We start from the raw sequence: 20835 nt of genomic DNA, 5'->3' as shown, positions 1-20835 counted from the left end.
CATTGGCGAAAATGCTCATGCACATTAACATTATTGCGGCTATGTGTTTAAGTTGTAACATGGTTTAGTTTCATATAGAAATTTGAGAAAATAATTTTTATTTTATTTTTTGTTGTAATGATTTGAAATTAAAGTTTTACATTTACAATAGTCAAGAGTAGCCTGCAGTAGCAAGACTTCTTGATAAGAAAGCTCTGGAAGCTTCCTTATCACCTGGTCCAGTGCATGTGCTGGCCAGAGTAGGGGTAGAAGGTTCCAGAACTGAGATATCTTATATAAGGGAGCTGCTTCCATGTGGGGTTGTTAGTTCAAGAGTGTAGATGTACAGTGTCCAGACCTGGGGTGAATTTTCTGCAGCCTACTCAATGAGTAGTAAGTTTATTTTATTTTTTTATGTTATTTTAATTTATTCACTTTTATCCCTCCCTCTCTGCTAATTATTGTAATAACAAGAAAGACCATAGATGTTTTCTTATTAGATATTTAACTTTTCTTTCAATTAGTAAAAGATGTAAATATAAAATGCACCTTTTTTATTCTTTTAGAATTTATTTAATAGAGTTAAATTTGGATCTAAAAATAATAAATGCTAATTAAAGTAAAGTTTTTAAAGTTTCTAGAAAAGTTTAGCAATTGTAAATTTTATTTCATTCAGGAAGAAATTAATGTAACCTAATTTAATTTCGAAGGATTTTAATTCAATTGTTTAGCTTTTCAATTTAAAGAAGTTTGAAACATTAAAGAAATATGTATTTGTATTGTAGACAGATAAGCTAGGAACGGGTTTGTTTGTTCACAGGGCTCAAGTGTGTACCAGTGATTAATGGTTTTAAAATGTCCCATAAAAAATATTAGCCGAATGTTTTAAATTTGTTGATTTTTTATATTTAAAGAAAACTAATGGAAGTAAAAAAATTTCAGTTTGATTTTGGGTTTGGTTTTGAAAGTGTTTAGAAGAAACTGTTTTATTTTAAATAAACCATGACTTTTGTAACAATGATGAATTTTTATTTTGGGTCTCCTCTTAAGGCCAATTCCACTAAATAGAAGATAATTGATCTTGGAAATAACGTTACAAAGTTGAGACACGTTTGTAGAAAACACTAAAAAGGCAATCTTCTAAACAATTTTAAAATATTTACAACTTTAATTATATAGAAATGTTCATAACACAGTAAGTAATTCCATTAGTTGCATAAGCTTTTACGTGAGTCTTTTTAATTAATTGAAAATTAAGTCTGTAATAACTCCTAAAATAGCTCCTGTAATACCGGTACTTGATAATTGCTTGATTTCTAGCAACGAGTACACAAGTTAAAAATTCAACAATGCATTAACATAACAAGCTCTCTTTCACGCTGCAAGACTAGTAAACGGCAGAAGTAAGGCAGAACGGCAGAACTGCGGTATTGGTTTACCATACACGCCTGCAACGATGCGCTGCAAACCGTGCGACGAGTAGCTAAATGAACCGTAGAGTAAGTGAGCCTTCTAATATTTGTAGAGGGTTCACTTACTCTACAGATCATTGTGCCAATGAACTGTAGAGTAAGTGAGCCGTCTTCTATTTGTGTAATAGTTATCATGAAATAGGCTCGTATAGTATACGAGCCTACTCCTGTAATTTATTTAAATTCAGTATTTTGGCTCGTATACTATACGAGCTTATTCCTGAATTATTCAAGAATTCATACGCTTGGCTCATAGGCACTATGATCTGTAGAGTAAGTGAACCCTCTTCATTTATTTGATATTTTTGATCGGCTCGTATAGTATACGAGCCTGTAGTGCAAGTGAACCTTCAATGTTATTTACGAAGCTCGTATAGACTATGATTTGTAGAGTAAGTGAGCCATGTGTTTTAAGAATTACATATTTGGAGGCTCATTGTGTCAATGATTCGTAGAGTAAGTGAACCCTAACCGGTGGCTAAAGGACATGGCTTTCTACTCAATTGATGAGTGTTTTGCCGATTCACTAACCTCCCTGCTCACCATTTGTGCTATGTAAATGTTAAATGTTTTCATATTCAATTTTATGTATGAAGTGTTGTTTTAATTTTTATCGACATGAACAATCCAGTTTTCTCTGGTAAAAGTTTACGACGGAAGGTAAAAGGTTATAACCAGTGACATTTACAGAAATATTGTATTCTGACTTAGCCAATGCATTAATGTAAAACGGAAGTATGTTTAATCTATGGTATAACTGGAAAAATAATGACTTAGGACTCATTTTACAAAATTTCTAAGATAAAAGGCCGATAAATCGTCTCTTAATCTACGCATTTCTGTATATGGACACACTAAAACTTGAAATGAAATACTTTTATTCAATATTAGGATTAATATGAAAAATTATTGGTATTTTATATAGTAATCAAACCTATAATATTAATAAGATTTATAATTAACATAATCAATAAAGGACAAGGGACCATTGGTGCATTGTGGGATTGTTAAAATTGCGTAAAACATTCCTATTGGTGGAATATTTTCGACTTGCGCATCAGCTGCTGCTACGTTTCATGCTGTGGAGATTTCGAGAAGTCTGCCCTTCCCTCTCTGCCATTTTCTCTGTTCGCCGGGTTCAGTTAGGTAACAGAAAATTTTATATATTTTGAGAGTTGTAGACTAAATATGCTTCTTAAACTATTTCAAACACTACACTATTCAGTCTATACTGTTGTCTAGGTGTTTGTATGCATAAATTTATCCAGGATATTCCATAATACTGAATTTTATGTTGCAGGGCAGACAGGAGAGGCAAGTGAAAGTCGTTGCACATTTCAACACCATTTGTTGACTTTCAACTTTATTTAGAAGTTATATTTTGCTGTACAATGTACGGCAACAGCTATAACAATCAAAATATGTAAGTATTAATGCATTATAAGTGTCTAAATCCCTAAATTTGGCGTTGCATTTTTTTATGAGGATTTTAATAAAATTTCTTGTGACTGTGACCTACTTTACGCCATATTGAAATTTCTTGTCCGTCGTCCGTCCACTTGTTAGTACGTCATCTGTAACTGCTGTTGCTGTTAGCTGTTACTGTATTGGATACGGGGATACAAGTTGTGTTGACAGAATGCATTATCTTGTTAACTGCAGCTTGGATAAGTTATATTGCTCTGTTGATCTAGGCATATTTTTCCTGCTATCCACACCAAGCCAAGTTCCTTTAAGCCTAACTTGTACTTTTTACAATTTTGCTAGGCCTAAAGATAGGCCTATTGTTCTCCCAAGAAGCCACTTGTGTTTTCTTTGTGTTCATCTTGTCCATGGTCCGACAAAGTAATTTTTTTTTTGCCGAATTCAATTCACCTAGGCCTACCTATTAAGTCGAACCCTAAGTTTTATTCTGTTGCCTCTGTTTGCTTCACAAATGCTGGGTCTATCCTTATAGATTTTTTAACCCTCCAAAGGTCCATAGTTTAGGCCTTAATGTCCACTTATTTTTGGCCCCTTTCCAAGGTTTTATTAAAACGGATCTGAGAAGCTTAAAACAATGTTAATTCTAATGTTCTATATACCATTTTGTTTGGAAAATCATGGGCTTCAATATTATATATAAAACAGGAACATTTTTTCAAAAAAAATTTTTAGGTACCGTAGCCTATAAAAAAATATAATTTTGAAAATTTTCAAAAAAAATAAGTTCGCGCTCAATGAAATTGTATAAATTATAGGCCTATAAATATTTGAAAATAGCCACTTTGTTCTAAATTTACTGAGGATTACAAATATATAATCATATAGCGAGGTAAGTTATCAAATAAATAAGTTATGAGCGAAAAACGGATTTCAGTACATAGCGTTTAGCTAAGAATGCATAGCCTAACCATAGCTAGGAATCTGGCTGATAATTTACATCAATATCACTACCTACTTCTTCAGGATCATCAACCAGCACTTCAAAACCACTTAAATCTTCTTATAATGCACCACGTATATCACTACTTTTGATTTTTAACACTAAAACAATGATAAACATAATAAAACACATCAGTCATCGGTCCGAGGTTAAGTAACCTGTTTACTAATATGCACGTCAGCTGTCTGCTAACAATTACGATCGGCTCAGAGAACAAACAGCGCTTAGAGACAGACCTTTAGAAAGCTTAGAATCTAATGAAAAGAACGATACCTAACTCGATCCAGTCCAATCCGATTCAGTCAGTCATAGAGCCTTCGCCGTAAACGATGTTTGTGCGTCTTAAACTAGACGCGTGACCCTACACAAAGTGTGTTGTGCGTCTATTTTTTGACGCGTGACCCTCGGAGGGTTAAAAAATAATCTTGATTTTATTTGGGCTAGGCCTAACTTGCAATTGATTTTTTATCTTAAAGATATTCACACAGTTGCTCTGCCAAGTAGTCAGACTGTATGCTCATCTTATGCAACCGCATGACAGACCGCCTTTTAGGGATGAGCATCGATAGTTCAACCATCGATGTACAGATGTTAAGTTGTGAGAACATCGATGTTTTTCTAGTTTGTTCTATGCTCTCTGTACTCTCCAATAATGGAAAACATTGATATCTCAATACTTGGCCAAAAACATCAATGTTTGACGTAAACATTGGTAACCTGCCATCGATGTAAAAAGCATTGAACATCGATAGAAAAACTTTGATGTTTCGAAACAACTGACTATCGATGCTCATCCCTCCCGCCATGATCTCTTTATCGTTTGGGTGTTAAGCTTAGCGCCGGTTAATGGATCTAACTTATAGGCCTACTTACTTCTAAGTTATTTAGGCTCCCATAAGTTTATGCAATGGATATATGATATAAGTTAGCCTAGGCTTATTTAAAAGATATAGCCTTTTTCATTTGGTTTTTTGGGATAGGCCGATAGGCCTAACTTACAGTTTATGAAAGTGTAAGTTACTTACTCAATCCATGTTATGCATACGAATGTTCGTGTTTGGTTGCTGAATAATTGTACGTACCGTAGGCTACTTAAGCACCAGGTGGTAAAGAGATTGAACTGAAGTTAAGTAAGTTTCCCAGTTTATCCTTAATAAGTAGAGGAACATCATTCTTGGTGTCGGCGAGACAAAGGTGATACTTAACCCTGCAGTCCTGGCCTCCCGGCTGTTGCACTTTTTTCCTTTTTTAGCGAATTTTCCATAGGCAGGGTGTCTACCAACCGGGAAATCCGGGAAAACCGGGAATTGTACTTAAATTTTTACTGGCCATGAAATGTACGGGAATTGTCCTTAAATGCCAGACTATGTCCTTAAATTTTTAATGGGCCATAATTTTATTGATCACTAGTTGGTTAGGAGCACATAAAAGGTTTATCAGATGTTTGTTTACATTTTCATAATTTATTACTAGAGTAATTATGCAATAAAAATCCCATTAACAATCTCAAACCCATTAATATTTTATCACGACAATCAAGTGTCAAGTCAAGTACTTCCAAGAACTGTTGACTCAGCAGCTAGCTCATAAAAGTTGTATCGCTTTTATTTCTTTACAACTTCTTTTTTTATTACTAGAGCAATTATTATTAGATCCCAAACCTATTTTATCGTGAAAATAATAGCTTTATAATGGCTGTTAAATTTCACTTCTTACTTGTACTTTCGGCTTGAAGATTCAATTTGCTGCGGCCAGTGCGTAGTGCCATAAAACTGTTAATGGTTTCATATTAAACATGTAAATAATCTACAGTCTTATTTTGTAAGTTAACCCCTTGTTTGTGGACATTTTCATTTTATCTTTCAATTGACAAAACCGCAAGCATTGTTGATTGCATTGTTGTTTGCATTAATTGTTTATCACTGTGTAGGCCTGCTTGGTTTCAAATTATGTCATTGCATTTTCTATATCTTTGTCTTATATTGTTGGCTATTCAGGTTTCAATGTTTTTTGTTTCCCATATATTTATTTATTGAGTTGTATGCTTTAAGCAATCAAAATCTTATGAACTAGAATGATGGTAGGGACTTTGCTGCTATTATAACCTCATTGTTTGTTACTCAGTTTATATAGGCCCTCCTAAATAATTAGGTTTAGGCCTGGGTATTTTGATTCTTGAAAGAGCTGTAAAATATATTAAGAAAATGTAATTGAGCCTAAGATAAACAACTAATGATTGCTATGTGTCGATATTAACTTTGCAAATGAAAATACAATAATCTTACTCTGTGCTTATTGCTTATTAATAGCCGCTTACCATACCTTGATTTTGTACTAAGAATTGAGTAACAATATGCATTAAAGATTTTTTTTCTAAAGTAATCAAGAACCTAACGTGCCAGGGGGAATCATGCCAAATTAATCGGCCTGGATCGGATAAGCTATGTTATGAAGTTTACGTGACGGATGGAGATATTTGTCGCTATCGCAGGAGACAATGATTGCGTTTCTCTGTTACACTATAAAAGCTTTACCTAAAGTATAGGTAGGCCTATGTTTGTTTACTTTCAATAAATTTCTATTTTGTAATGTTTAACTCTTATCTATTATTATTTACTTTTCTCTCTGGTACAACTATATAGTGAACAACAAGATTAATACAGTTTGACAAATCAGGAAAATTATTCGGTAGGCCTAATGACACCGACAAAGGTTACGGTAAAGTGTCCTTAAATGTACGGGAATTGTCCATGAATTTTTTATCCAGAATGTAGTAGACACCCTGATAGGGAACAAGCTATTACTGTAGGTCTCATGGTAAGACTTAGACCTGGGACCGATTACTTTTTCATTTTGATATCCCTAGAAGCATAGTTGGGAAAGTTAGTAAAAAATTCTAACTAGTTAGAAGTTATAAGTTAGTCCCGTAAAAAGTAACTGATAGAAGTTATAAGTTAGTTAGTTTAAAAAGTAACTGATAGAAGTTATTAGTTAGTTGAAAAACTAACTGATAGAAAATAACGTTAGTTTTAGTAGAAATTAGTTGTTCGTTGGGCAGTTGTTTTAAAGTATTTTTTAATGTCACATCTTGGTTACTAATATATACTATAATATGAGTAAAGATTGCGCAAGATATGATTTAAAAAATGGCTCCTACGATTTCCTCCAATTTCAATGCTATTGAAAATTGCTTGTATAATACATTTTCATTGTATGATGTCTTACTAACCAAAGGGATAATTACGACTGTTTAAAAACATTAAGTGTTTTACTGCAAAACAATTTACACTGACATTGAACTAAAAATCTAAAGGAAAGGCCAAGGAGATTTGTATTTTTCGATGATGCACCGCACGAATTGATGCGTTATTACACCATCCCGTAATTATAGTTGCAACGTTCCACGATCCCAGTGACTTAATGCAATAACGGTCGTCAGATAACAGATGTTATGTATCATGAGTATTATATTGATTGAAGCTTATTGTGGACATTTTATAGATTGATCGTCCAAATTAAAAAGTTTTGTAGACTAAATTGAGGATAAGTGGATGTCTAACAAAAACGAATTGACTTTACTACTTAATTAATCGTAGTAAGACTGAAAATATTTGTAGGCTTATAAGCTCTATTTTTTACCTCTTGAACAAATCAAACACCTCGAGCAAGATCGGTCCCCTGGTACTTGTGTTTTAATCAAACATTGTCATATTTTACATTACTACAACATAAACAAATGACATAAAACTTGTCAGATAATGAACATTAACTAAAGACAATGTTTTGACACTTGAGATGATATATCAATCACCAAACAAACATTTCCGCTTCCCACCCAGTGCTTGGGGTGTTGATAATGGCCGTCACTACCCTTCCACAGGCCCACTGCATTCCAAAGCAACTGGACTTTGACTTTCTCTTTCCCCACCCCCCGCGTTGTTTGTCTACAAGGGCACTGACCTCTCACGGCCGCACGCAACTCTCACTGATCACGTGAAATAAATAACCAGTATTTGAGATGCTTCCGCATAATTGGGAAAGTTAGTTGAAAATTCTAACTAGTTAGAAGTTATTAGTTAGTCCCGTAAAAAGTAACTGATAGAAGTTATTAGTTAGTTAATTTAAAAACAAACGAATAAAATAGAAGTTAGCCAAAAAAACTAATGAATAGTGCTATTCAATAGAATTTCTATTCGTTATTTCCAAGTATGCCTAGAAGCCAAAAACACCATCTGTTAAAATTCATTAATTATACTGTAGGGTCAACGTGGGTAACGCCATTGACAAATTTTATAGATAAACGCAATTTACAAGAAAATTGTAAGCAATTTTTAAAATGTAATCAGTGTTATAACCTAGTATTATACATATTTTGGGCTTAATATTTCATATAAGTTATGCCGATTTCATCCCCTATTTAGTTAAGGAGTTATTCAGCATTTACAATTGCCTAAAATTTTGGGGTAAATGTGAATTTAGCTGAGAAACATTAAATTACATACGACAGCATAGGAGGGGAATTGTGATTAAAGCCTAATTCAAACTGTTCACAAATTCCCCACTTTCAATGGCATGTGACAAAAAATAAGCGTGCAAATGAGATTTTTCCGCGGTACTTTGAAATTGTTAGAAAATTAGGTAACTTAGATGTAAAAATAATAAAAAATGGTCAGAATAATTAAAATTAATGTATTTAATGGATAAAATAGTATTTTTATACAAGAGAAAAAAATAGAGTAGTTATTTGATACAGTAAAGTACAAATTTAAAGGAAATGACAAAATAACCTAACTTTAATCAACGAAAGAGCACAATTTTTTTTTTTTTAATTAGGCCTATTGAAATCCTACTGTAATAACAATCAACCGTTAGAAAAGATAACTAAAACAAATGTGAAATGTGGTACAAACCTGTAAACCTATGTTTATTCGAATGAGTTCGCTAACTCTAGCATGATCGGACCATGGGAACAGGATGTTATTTATGGGGTAAAAATTGGCTTTTCTCGTTTTTGACCCTCAAAACTTAAAATTTCCTAAAATTTCTCTAGACCATTTTGAAGAGCTTTAAAAAACAAATAAATTAGTATATTTAAGTGTTTTTAGCGAATTTCCCTATAGGGAAATAGCTATTACCGTAGGTGGCACGGTAAGACCTAGACCCGGGACCGATTTACTTTTTCATTTTGATATCCCCAAAGGCCAAAAACACCATTCGTTCAAATTTTTATATATGTATATATATATAGACTTATATATATTAGATATATATACGTCCGTGAACGCGATAACTTGAGTAATTTTTGTCCGATTTTGATAAAATTTGGTTTAAAGGTGTAAAGCGGGATAAACTTGAATGAGTTCGCGAACCAGCACGATCGGACCATGGGAACGGGGCTTTACGGGGGGTTTTATGGGGTAAAAATTGGTTTTTCTCACTTTTGACCCTCAAAACACAAAATTTCCCGATTTCTCTTTAGACCTTTTTAAAGAGCTTAAAAAACAAATAATTTAGTATAGGCTATAAAAGTATTTTTGTTCGATTATTAATATTCCCATGTTATTCTTATGGGGAATATTGTCAAATGTTGTAGTTTGCTTGTTTATGGATATATTTTGATCAAACTTGGCAAATTTATTTATTTTGTACTAAGCTATCTATATTTTACTCAAAAACACACTTTGTTAGTTTCCTTGTAGCAGCAAACCTAGGTACTCATTAAACCTAATGTTATTAAAATATATTTAACTGAAAATCAATTCAGACAAATGGAAATTCGCTTAGTCGGCAGGTTTGCTGCGGCGGGGGTATTGTATGGTTAGGCCTATTGGCTACAGTGGAAATTGTAGATATTCAAAATTCCCATGTTATTTTTTAAGGAGAATAAGTTAACTGGTGTAGTTACAGGGTTGCCACCAGCCATGAAAACCTTGAAAAGCGTGAATTATGCGTGAATTTAGGTGACCATGAAAAAGTGCGTGAATTATGCGTGAATTTCGTCATTGGACCATGAATTCTCAAAATCATTATTAACAATTCAGCCAAAACCCCTAAATGTGCTGAATCAAATACTCCGTATTAAGACCATTCTCGAAATGAACACCGAGATAAAACGTCAAAGTGGGAGTTTGAGATAGTTTTGTTGCCATGCCACGAACAGAAACGATTGCGTAGTTTATTCAAGGTCAAATCCGATCGTAACCGACGTCAGCCGAGTAGTCTAGAGATGGGAATTATCGTTGTTTTCCGGCAACGGTTATAACGATAACGCAGCTGCCCAATAACGTGTTGGTTGCGGCAACCTGTTATTTCAAAAGATTGCCAACTCGTTGCCGCTTAAACCGTTGTCCGCCGGTCGGTCGGTGTTGCGACGTTCAGTTATCATTGTCGGTTGATCAGTTGCAGTTCAGTTTTCAGTTGTAGTCGGGAGTCGGGCGTTGCCGCGTTGTCCAGACAGGATGCGTTATTCTAGTTCGTTTCAGAAGTTATCGTTGCTCTGGTAGCGTTGCGGCAACGGCACTAATGGCAATGCATGTTTTCGTTTTCGTTGTCGCGCGGCTTTCCTGCAACATTTAGATAGATACGTTATTATAATAACAGGGAGTTCTCCGCAACGTGTTGCCGCGATAACGTTGCCGTGGCCGCAACACTGTTATTCATCCTGTTATATTATAACGCCCATCTCTACCGAGTACCGATCCACCGATAAAATCGATGCTTTCGGAGCTAAAACATCGATCACATCGATGTTAACATCGATCACATCGATGTCTGGTCTAAATAAACCAACACAAGCAATTAACCTAAAACCAATACAATTCAGTTACGGAAAACATCAATATTTCATTACTTTTGTTGGTCTAAAAGACCGATGTAACAAACCAAATCATCGGTTCGGTAATCTACAATCGATGTAAACAAATAACTTCGAACATCGATAGAAAAGACATCGATGTTTCGAAAACATCGACAATCGGAATTGATGCTCGGTGCTCGCTCTCATTCTCTACTTTCTACTCTAGTGTTCGTGTGGAAGGAAATACAGAGTAACCATAACCTAAAAGTTTTAAACTGATCTGAAACTTAGAAACGAGTCAAACGTTTGAAGTAGTGGTTGACAGACTGGACAGTAAGATCACTTGTTGCACTCGTGATTCAGTTTTGTGCTTCTTATAATTGATTACCCAACACTCAGTGGAACAAGTGTTCAGATTAAATATTTTTTATTACAGATATATTATACTTCCGATACTTTACAACGTTAAAATAAGAAGTACCTTGCCTTGCCATAAAGGTCAAAATGGCTTGCGCCGGCTGGAACTTAATCGTCTTCTGTGTTTGTTTGGTCAAATATGTCGTCATTTCAAACTACTGTCAGTGTTGAGTAAATGTGTTACAACGTGAGATTAAGTTTATTTATTTAGGCCTAAGTTGCAAGAAGTCAATGTTGTGCTGAAAAATGGTGATTTCGTTCTGAGGAAGGTAGCCTAAATGTGGTAAATGTTTTTTTGAAGCATATAACTAGGTGTTTTCAGTCAATACGAATCTAACTAATGAGATGTAAATTTAATTAAATAATTGTTTTAACTGTGATTTAAACCTGTGTAGGCAAATAATAATATATAAACTGATCCAATCTGAAGAAACATCCTCCTAACTAAGTTTATTTTAACCTTTTCTGTAATGCAATTAATTATTTTTTTATTACTTAATGTAAGTTAGCCTATGTCTAAACTTACATACATTCCATAACTTTTGTTTCGTTCTTAGCTTTAACTAAATATTTATTTACATAATCTTACCTTTTTAGAGTGTTTTTATCAGTCAGTCGGCAACCTTTAATCTTCTCAATAAATAAAAGTTGGTTCAGGCTTAACTTAGCCTAGATTCAGCTTTGGATTACAATGTAGGCTAGCCTACTGTGTTACAGTATAAAGTAATAAAGTGCATGTGCGTTTTAGTAGGCCTAGATATGGCCCATTACTAAGTTAACCGTTTCTTGATCATGTTCTTAACATTTGTTTTTATAGTAGCCTATTATCTTAATTTGATGTTTAGACAGTAAAGTTCTAGGCCATTGCTGGATTAACTAGCCTAGTTAACCTTTTATGTTTGGATGCAATGTTTTTTAGGTTAGGCCTAGACCTAACTACCAATCCGACTTATTTTTTAATTTATTATTTCTTCTAACGTTTGAATTTATCATTAGGCCTATGATGTTGTTAAATCAGATGTTTCAATTTTTTTAAATAATTACATCGTAGCCTATTATCACGCACAAGATTTTTATTAATATCCTTTTTCATCTGTGATTTTACTTTTTTAGACTGGATAAATTATATTAAATTCTTATTTTTAACTCTAAAATAAACGCATGAAATGTGTTTTATTTGATAGTAGTACACAAAACTACATATTGTCGATAAATTAATGTACAATTCTGAACTAGGCAACACTCTTTTATGGTGAAATTGTGCGAGCATATACCCCATGAATTTTTCAAAACTACCAATGAAAACCTTGAATTATGCATGAATTTTTTTATCTCACTTTGGTGGCAACCCTGAGTTAGTTTGCTTGTTTATGGATATAGTTGGATAAAACTTGGCAAATCCATTTATTTTAAACTAAGCTATTAATATTTTACTAAAAACACACTTTATTACCCTCCCTGTAGGCAGCAAACCTACTCGTTAAACCTAATGTTATTTAAATAGATTTAATTGAAAATCAAACCAGGCAAATTGAAATTGCTTAGTCTGCAGGTTTGCTGCGTTGGGGGTATTTTTTTTGTTCTAATACGCTAGGCACAAGCCTGGGATTATTTTTTGCCACTTAACACGTTCACTGCTAAAGGAAAATATAAAATCTAATCGTATTGCTAAAAAACTTTAACTTATTGTTGTATAACATTCCTTTTTGTGTCCTTATTGAAATACAATATTATTTAATACGATCGGAAGTGAATATGACGTCAAAAAGTGACGTATACTATTGGGTCAGTACTGACCCATCAGGAGCCAGAGTCAGAAAAAAATTTAAAATTCACTGAATACATTATTATGTCACTAAAAATATATGTTTTAAAGATATATGTAGTCATTATCATAAAATAACAAACATAAAATAGTATATCAATTGATTGGAATTTATTATGACTTCATAATGGGACGTCATATACATGGGTCAGTGCTGACCCATCAAGAACCAGAGTAAAAAAAATTAAAATATTTAACAAAGATGAAAGATATACTAAAAGATTTGAAATTTTAATACAATTGAAATAAAATAGGTAGTTTAAAAGTTAATTGAAATTGAATATGACGTCATAAAGCACACAAAAGTAGCACATCGAGGGGCGTTCACAGTAACGTGGGTCAGTACCGACCCAGCCGCCTCGTCGGGAGCGAGACACAGGAACCAACTCAACGGTGAACAAAGCAAGTCAAACACTACACGCTAACGTGGTATAGGTCCACCTTCGACCGACGCTGGGCTTGCACTGAGCAACAGATTGATGCTCTGCAGTGTGGGTCAGTACTGACCCGGCCACATGAACGATGCGATCGCCGTGGGTCAGTACTGACTCACCCGCAGCGAACGTGTTAAAAAACAACCCATAAGTAACTCCAAAATTATTTATGAAAGTAACATACATAAAGACAAGGGTGTTGAAGTAATCCTTACAGAAAATTGTTTAAATTAAAATAATTAGTAGGCTATTGAGACTATTTTTCAGGTACCGGTATCGGTACGGAGAATCGTTAATTTTGGTGTTGGAACATCACTATTTTTTTTAATAAGTTATTTATAAAAATTGCTTTTATATTATGAGAAGACAAAGCACCTCAACTCTGATAATTTTCTAAGACAATTACTATCTGAGATAAAAAAATGGATATAGGAAACAAATTAGAGATTTAAAGATGAAAATGGTAACTGTCGAGATCGAAGAATGAGACGGTAAAACCAAAGGTATTTGGAAAGTAACAAATGAAAACAGGCCAAGAAGAAGTCAATTGACAGAATTTATATTAAAGATAACAGTGGTATAGCCATTACTAATCCCAATGAGGTGTGTAGCAGCTTTAACAGATTTTTTACTGAAGTTAATAGCTATAACATCCAAGGTGCGAGAAATCCAAATTCCTGGAATTTAATGGAAGAAAATGTAATGTCGTCATTTTTCTTGAAACCAGTGACTGAAGAAGAAATCAAAAGCATTATCAGTGAGCTAAAAAGTAAAGGATCCTCAGGAGTTGATGAAATATCTCCGAAACTACTGAAAACCATTTTGAGTCTGATCCCATCACCATTCTGTCACATGATTAACTGCTCCTTTGTAGAGGTAAAATTCCCTTCCAGTCTAAAACTGTCAATGTTGAGACCCGTTTTCAAGAAAGGAGACAAAACAAGCTGCAATAACTACAGGCCTATCAGTTTAATATCAACCTTTGCTAAAGTATTTGAGAAAGTAATCGTTAATAGATTTTGGAGTTTCCTAGAGTCCCAAAACATTCTGTATGAAAACCAGCACAGATTTGTAAAAAACAGATCGACAACCAGTGCCATGCTTGGTCTCATAAACAGAGTGGTGAGGGATATGGATTCACGTCATCAAGTGGCAGGGATGTTCTTTGATTTTAGCAAAGCATTTGACCTCTGGAACCATGACATACTATTGAGCAAAATGAATGATCTGGGTATTGGAGGAGTAGCTCATGCCTGGTTTTCTTTGTACCTGAAAGACAGGCGACAGTTTGTTACGATACCAGCTGTAAATAAAAAATGCTACTTGCAGAACCATTCCTCTTCAGAAGCTCCAGTCAGCAGAGGTGTGCCCCAGGGCTCCGTTATGGGTCCGATTCTCTTCCTCATCTTCATAAATGATGTTCCATCCAGCTTGAATCTAACAAACCCATGCCTATTTGCCGACGACACTTCTATCACCATTTCAAATCCCAGTATGCTGGCCTTATAACAGACCTTATTTCTCGAATCCAACAGCCAGCTTCAGTGGTGTGAGGATAATCAACTAATATTGAATGCCAACAAAACCACACTCCTTCAATTTAGCATTTCTCAGCATCGCACACCCACTGACACTGACATGCACGTTCTTCTTGATGATACCACTATTTGCCCCTCCCCAGATGTAAAGTTCCTTGGTCTAATTCTTGACGAGAACCTCAAATTTCACAAACATATCAATCTTGTTTCAAACAAGATATCTGTAGGGATTTTCATGCTCCGGACTCTTAAACATACCATTTCGTCTGAGGTTCTCTTGACAGCCTACTATGGACTTGTTTATCCTTATCTGACATCTACCGTACCTGTCTGGGGGCGTGAAAGCCAAAGGACTCTGTTCATATTCAAGCTTCAAAAAAAGGCTCACCGAACTGTTTTTTTCCCTTCACTGTCGCCAATCCTGCAAAGAAGTCTTCAGATAACATAAAGTTCTAACTTTCCCATCTATTTACATTTTAGAAACATTATCATTTATTAAGAAAAACCAATCATCATTTAGCTCTCCAAGTATCCATAGTTATCCTCTCCGCAACAATTTCAATCTTTCAGTACCTCGACACTCTACCACTTTCTTTCAGAAAAACTCCCTTTTCAATGCAGTAAAACTTTTTAATGACCTCCCTCTCCCTTTGAAAGTCGAACAGGACATCAGAAAATTCAGGAAATGTGTGAAGACCATCTTGATAAACAAGGTCTGCTACATCGTCCGAAAATTTGCTGGTAGTCTTTATTAAACAACACAAGGGGTTGTGTGTCACAACCAAACAATTTGTATAGACCTATATATATATATATATATATATGCGTATTTAGTACTTAATAAATTTCATAATAGATGTTATTATATTAGTTAAGACTTGGCTAATGCATAATATTTGTTAATCTGGCTTAATAAAGGACTTGGACTTTAAAATCTACTGTTATTTAAATAGATTTAATTTAAAATCAATTCAGGCAAATGTAAATTCGCTTAGCCTGCAGGTTTGCTGCGGCAGGGATATTTTACTTATCTTGTGAAACCTTCAAAATAATTTAATAACAAGTTAACCCAGCTATTTATTAAAAGACAAAACTTCCCCATATCGATGTATGTACTTAGAAGCTCTTTAAATCGTAAGCTAAGTCCATTGAGCCTAATCAATATCCCTAATCATTATTTTCCTTTTCTCAAAACATATCCAACAAGTTAAACATTTTTCCAGGTACAGAGGGAACGGCGAACAGTTTACTCCAAAGAATCGGTATTGGGTTAACCACAACTCTCCCACAGCAATGGCAGACTTTGGGAACGGGGGAAACACATTTAACAAGCAAAACAAGAACGGAAAACAGCCCGGTGAAAGCTTAAAGAAACCTCATTGGGACATGAACGCTCTTATGCCTTTCCAAAAGAATTTCTACGTTCCTCATGAAAATGTTGCTAACAGGTACAGTTTTATCATAACAGTAGTAGTCTTAGAGCATTTTATAATCTTAAAGGTGTTTTCTAGTATTAAATTTGTAGAAAAAATATGTTTAGAAATTCAGAAGAATTTTTTTTTTGAGGGGACAGGTAGTCTACGCCTTATGGGAGATTTTTTTGTCAGTAGGAGTAGTAGGGTGGAACATTTTTAAGTGTTGTATAGGCTTATTATTCATTTAATTTTGTGTATGTTATACAATAATAAAGAATTTTGTTGAAACTGTTAGGGACAACAGTTTTGTGGACAGTAACCCCTTTTTTTCTGTAATTTGCTATTGAATATATTAAGTTGTAATCCCTTTATTGTTATGCTGTAAATTATGTAGGCTATAGTTGGACTCTTTTCATCATCATGCTTTCAGACTAATCTTACACAACTCTACAATTGAGGTTATCCTTTAATAAATTGTGTTGCAGGAGTGAAGAAGAAGTTGACATGTACAGAGCGGCAAAGGAGATTACAGTAAAGGGGACCAACATACCTCACCCAACTCAGGGCTTCCAGGAGGGTAACTTCCCTGATTATATGATGCAGCAGATAATCAAGCAGGGTTTCAACGAGCCTACAGCCATCCAGGCTCAGGGGTGGCCGATCGCACTCAGCGGCCGAGACATGGTCGGCATCGCTCAAACTGGCTCCGGCAAGACACTAGCGTACATGCTGCCTGCCGCAGTTCACATCAAGAACCAGAACAAGCTCAACAGATGGGACGGCCCGATCGTACTGATCCTCGCCCCGACCCGAGAATTGGCTCAACAAATCCAGAGCGTGGCTCAAGACTTTGGTCAGACATCGATGATCAGAAACACCTGCATTTTTGGCGGCGCCCCTAAAGGACCCCAAGCCCGTGATTTAGAGAGAGGAATTGAAATTGTGATCGCTACTCCCGGAAGATTGATTGACTTTTTGGAGCGAGGCACCACCAACCTGAAGCGATGCACTTATCTGGTTTTGGACGAGGCTGACAGGATGCTGGACATGGGCTTTGAACCTCAGATACGCAAGATTATTGAACAGATCAGGGTAATACATCAGTTTACTGTTCTGTGAGATTTTTATCATAGGAAATATTCTAAATAGTCCTATCAGTTGTCAGTTATAGTATACAAAATGCCAACAAATTGTTTGCCAAATAATTAATGTTATAACTTATTCTGTAAAAAACATTTAGTTGTCACAATAATTACCACATGATTATATTTAAACGTCTTGATGGATGTATGGTGGTTTTCCACAGCCTGACAGGCAAGTTCTGATGTGGTCAGCGACCTGGCCCAAGGAAGTGCAGGCTCTGGCAGAAGACTTCCTCCATGACTACATCCAGATCAACATCGGATCTCTGGAACTAGCAGCTAACCACAACATCCGCCAGATCGTCGAGGTCTGCCAGGTATGTGACAGGTCTTGTCATAGATCCTTAGAAGTGTTCTTAATCGATTGTATTTGTTTTCATTTTATGGCTAACTTAACTAGTCATTTTAACGAAATAGGTTCTTTTATTTCTTCTTGAAAAGCCTAATCAGTGGATTGGGAACCTCAAAAGTCTCACCTCGGGGAACTAAGCACTTTGACACTTTTACCAAAACCCTGGCCTGACAGGCCGACGAAAATTTTCACAAACGCATGTTGGCAACTTTGGGGATTCCATTCCCCCAATACCTTCCTCCCTTTTCCTCCCCTACCTGTTGATATATTGTTTGTTCATTTTGCGTGGGTGCCGTGACCTTGACAGGTTGTCTTTTCATAACATACCAGTCTCAGAAGCCCAGAGTTGGTGTATTTTAAAGTGGGGTCTCACAGGCCAAGGGTTTCGGTTTGTGTTTATCTAAGCGGGATCCATTATTTTCAAATGGTGTGTAATGACCCCCCATACAGACCGGGGGTTCGGTTAGCGTCAGCCTGGGTAGGATTTCGGTATAAGTGTTAAATTGTAGCTGCAAAGTGATCTACAAAAATTTCTACAAATTCTACAAATTTCTATGCAAATCTGTAAGTATCTATGCAAATGAAATATCTTTTTTGCTCTTAGGACACTGAGAAGGAAACAAGGTTGTCTCAGTTGCTGCACGAACTTGGTCGAGAGGTCGGGTTTAAGGCGATCATATTTGTCGAGACTAAGAAGAAAGTTGATGACATCACAAAATCCATCAAGCGTGAAGGGTAAGTTAGTATTCATCACTTGAAATCAAATCTCTAACAACGCTTGCTTGATTTCTAATTAAACAATGCAATATTTAAAAAACTTGTTTACAGCTTTCAAGCATCTAACAAATTGCTTTTTAATCTACATTTTAAGCCTGAATCAAATTTTATTAGCTTTATTGTAGCCTATACAAGTCTTCAATAACATTTTTTAATAACTGTTAACTATGTGTGTGTTTGAAAGTCGACAAGTGGTTTTCCGACAACTTCCAACAATAACTGATACGCCTACTAAATAGTTAGTTATTGTATCATACCAATAAGCAAGGTTACTGATATTATGGTCTTTCATGCAACACTTTCTCCTTCAGTTAAAACCCCCTCACCTGATTCATTTTCCCTATTGCTCATTCTAAATTCATTATGCCAAAGATTTTCTATAGAAACATAGCTGTTAATTTGATTTCAATTTTCAAGTCTTTCTTTTCCTTTCAAAAACGTCATAGTCATAACTGTTTTAAACATTGTACAGTGCCAAATAATATGTCATTGTATTTTGTGGTCTTGAGTAATATGTTTTCATTTCAGCATTCCTGGGAGTCAAATGACGTAAGTTAAATCGTTGAGTTTAAATTGAGTTATTTGTTTGTTGAAGACTCGTCATTAATGGCAAAAACTAACTTAAACTTTTCATTCTCATGGGGTTTTAGCTGTTGGTAAAGTGATAAAATATTCCCAAGTGTGTACAACAATTAACACTAACTTGTTCAAGCTTTGTTGATGTTTTGTTAATCTTATGTTTTTGTCTTACTCTGACCAACCTACTTGCATGCAATGAACATTTAGATTGTATGAATAAACTTATAAAACGCATGCTATGTTACCAAATTTTTTTGCTGTACAGTAGACTCCTTCTTATCCGGACTCCTCGGGACCAAGGCCAGTCTGGACAACAGTTTTTCCGGTTAAACTGACGTCCCCAAAAACTCGTTAAAACAGACCGTTTAATGTGATATTCAACTTAAATTTAGGAGGGCATTGTATTTAAACACGTGATCCCAGGTCTCAATTCTTTCCCACGGGAATAGTCGTTTCAGTACCGCCCACTTCCTGCCGATCTAGTCCGGTTAAACCAATGTGCTGATAAAAATTGTCCGGTTAAAGAGATGTCCAGTTAAAAGGTGTCCGGATAAGAGGGAGTCTACTGTATAAACTTAATCATCTTTGTATTTCCCTCTTCTAGTTGGCCTAGTCTATCTGTGAATGTGAATCTGAATGTGTTTTCCAGTAATAGTATATTTCATTACTAGGACCGAAAGTGGCATTTTCCGTCGCGCGCCCAAGTTTTTGTGTGAGGCGAAGCCGAACACAGGGAACCCCAATTTCACGTGCGAGGCGAAGCCGAGTATGTGAGAGCTATTTTCACGTACAAGGCGAAGCCGAGGACGGGAATAATGGAGCAAGTGCCGGATAATAACTTTCGGTACGAGTTATGAACGATACTTTTCATCACGACGCAAAAATACACAAACACAGAATAGCAGACCTCAGTATATTCAAACAATTTGATTTCTCAATTAATTTGATTGAACATCAAAATAAAATAAAATCTTCTAAAAAGAAACCTACGTATATTTCTCAATAAATTTTGTTTAAACATCAAAATAAAAGAATAACACAACTTTTAAAAATACATACAGCTGATTAAAATCATTTAATTAAACCATAACAAAACACTGGCGCGCGTAGTGAATAAATGGGTAACTAATTGAGAGCGAGGGAAAGTAAATTTAGAGCGAGGGAAAATCAGCTGATCGATTTTCCCTCGCCCTAAATTAGAGCTTGGGAAACGACTACTTTCATTGATATAAGCTGTTATCGAAAATAGTTACTTTCGTTAAGGAGTGATGAAAATGTAATTTTAAGGATTGAATGCTTTGCTAAATGCTTTTTCCTAAAAACATAATTTTAAGGATTGGTGTTGATAGAAGATAGTACATCATTTCACTGTCACTGACATGATTTCCTAAAAAGAAAGCTCAGTAAGAAAGATTATCTTCTGGTCCAGGCTTTAATATATAAAACTGTTAAATTTTAAAGCACCAGAGTTGCAACTCACAGATGTAGGACTACACAGTGTAGTTTGACAAACAAGGGCCCCGATGTTATCTGCCTGAGTCAGGCTAGAGTTAACCCGAAGGATTGGTTTGGGTTGGAAACAATTGTTGGACCTCTTTCTTTTGCAATCACAGAAAGCGTCTGTGAAGATGCAAAATGACGCCTCTGCTGTGTTTGGAGGTGATGCTCATAGTTTTGCCGCGAC

General features: G+C 35.3%; 1 protein-coding gene across 2 annotated transcripts in view; it reads left to right on the top strand.

The window, feature by feature from the left end:
• Nucleotides 1–2522: 2522 nt before the first annotated feature.
• LOC129004487 (uncharacterized) overlaps nt 2523–20835 on the top strand; it is a 29525-nt gene continuing 11212 nt past the window's right edge. The window contains exons 1-7 of one of the 2 annotated variants that reach the window (XM_054433090.1): nt 2523–2597; nt 2752–2874; nt 16110–16334; nt 16787–17393; nt 17608–17760; nt 18400–18530; nt 19101–19121. In XM_054433090.1, coding sequence (XP_054289065.1) covers nt 2843–2874; nt 16110–16334; nt 16787–17393; nt 17608–17760; nt 18400–18530; nt 19101–19121 — 1169 coding nt within the window. In that variant the 5' untranslated portion in view covers nt 2523–2597; nt 2752–2842. The remainder of the gene's footprint in view (nt 2598–2751; nt 2875–16109; nt 16335–16786; nt 17394–17607; nt 17761–18399; nt 18531–19100; nt 19122–20835) is intronic. The other variant, XM_054433091.1, reaches the window with a different exon arrangement.

The sequence above is a fragment of the Macrosteles quadrilineatus genome, unplaced genomic scaffold (assembly GCF_028750875.1).
Source record: "Macrosteles quadrilineatus isolate MER2022 unplaced genomic scaffold, UCM_ALF_1.0 Scaffold_9__3_contigs__length_116548681, whole genome shotgun sequence".
Taxonomy (NCBI): domain Eukaryota; kingdom Metazoa; phylum Arthropoda; class Insecta; order Hemiptera; family Cicadellidae; genus Macrosteles; species Macrosteles quadrilineatus.
The sequence above is the reverse complement of the archived record's forward strand: the minus strand, read 5'-3'. Positions and strand labels throughout refer to the sequence as shown.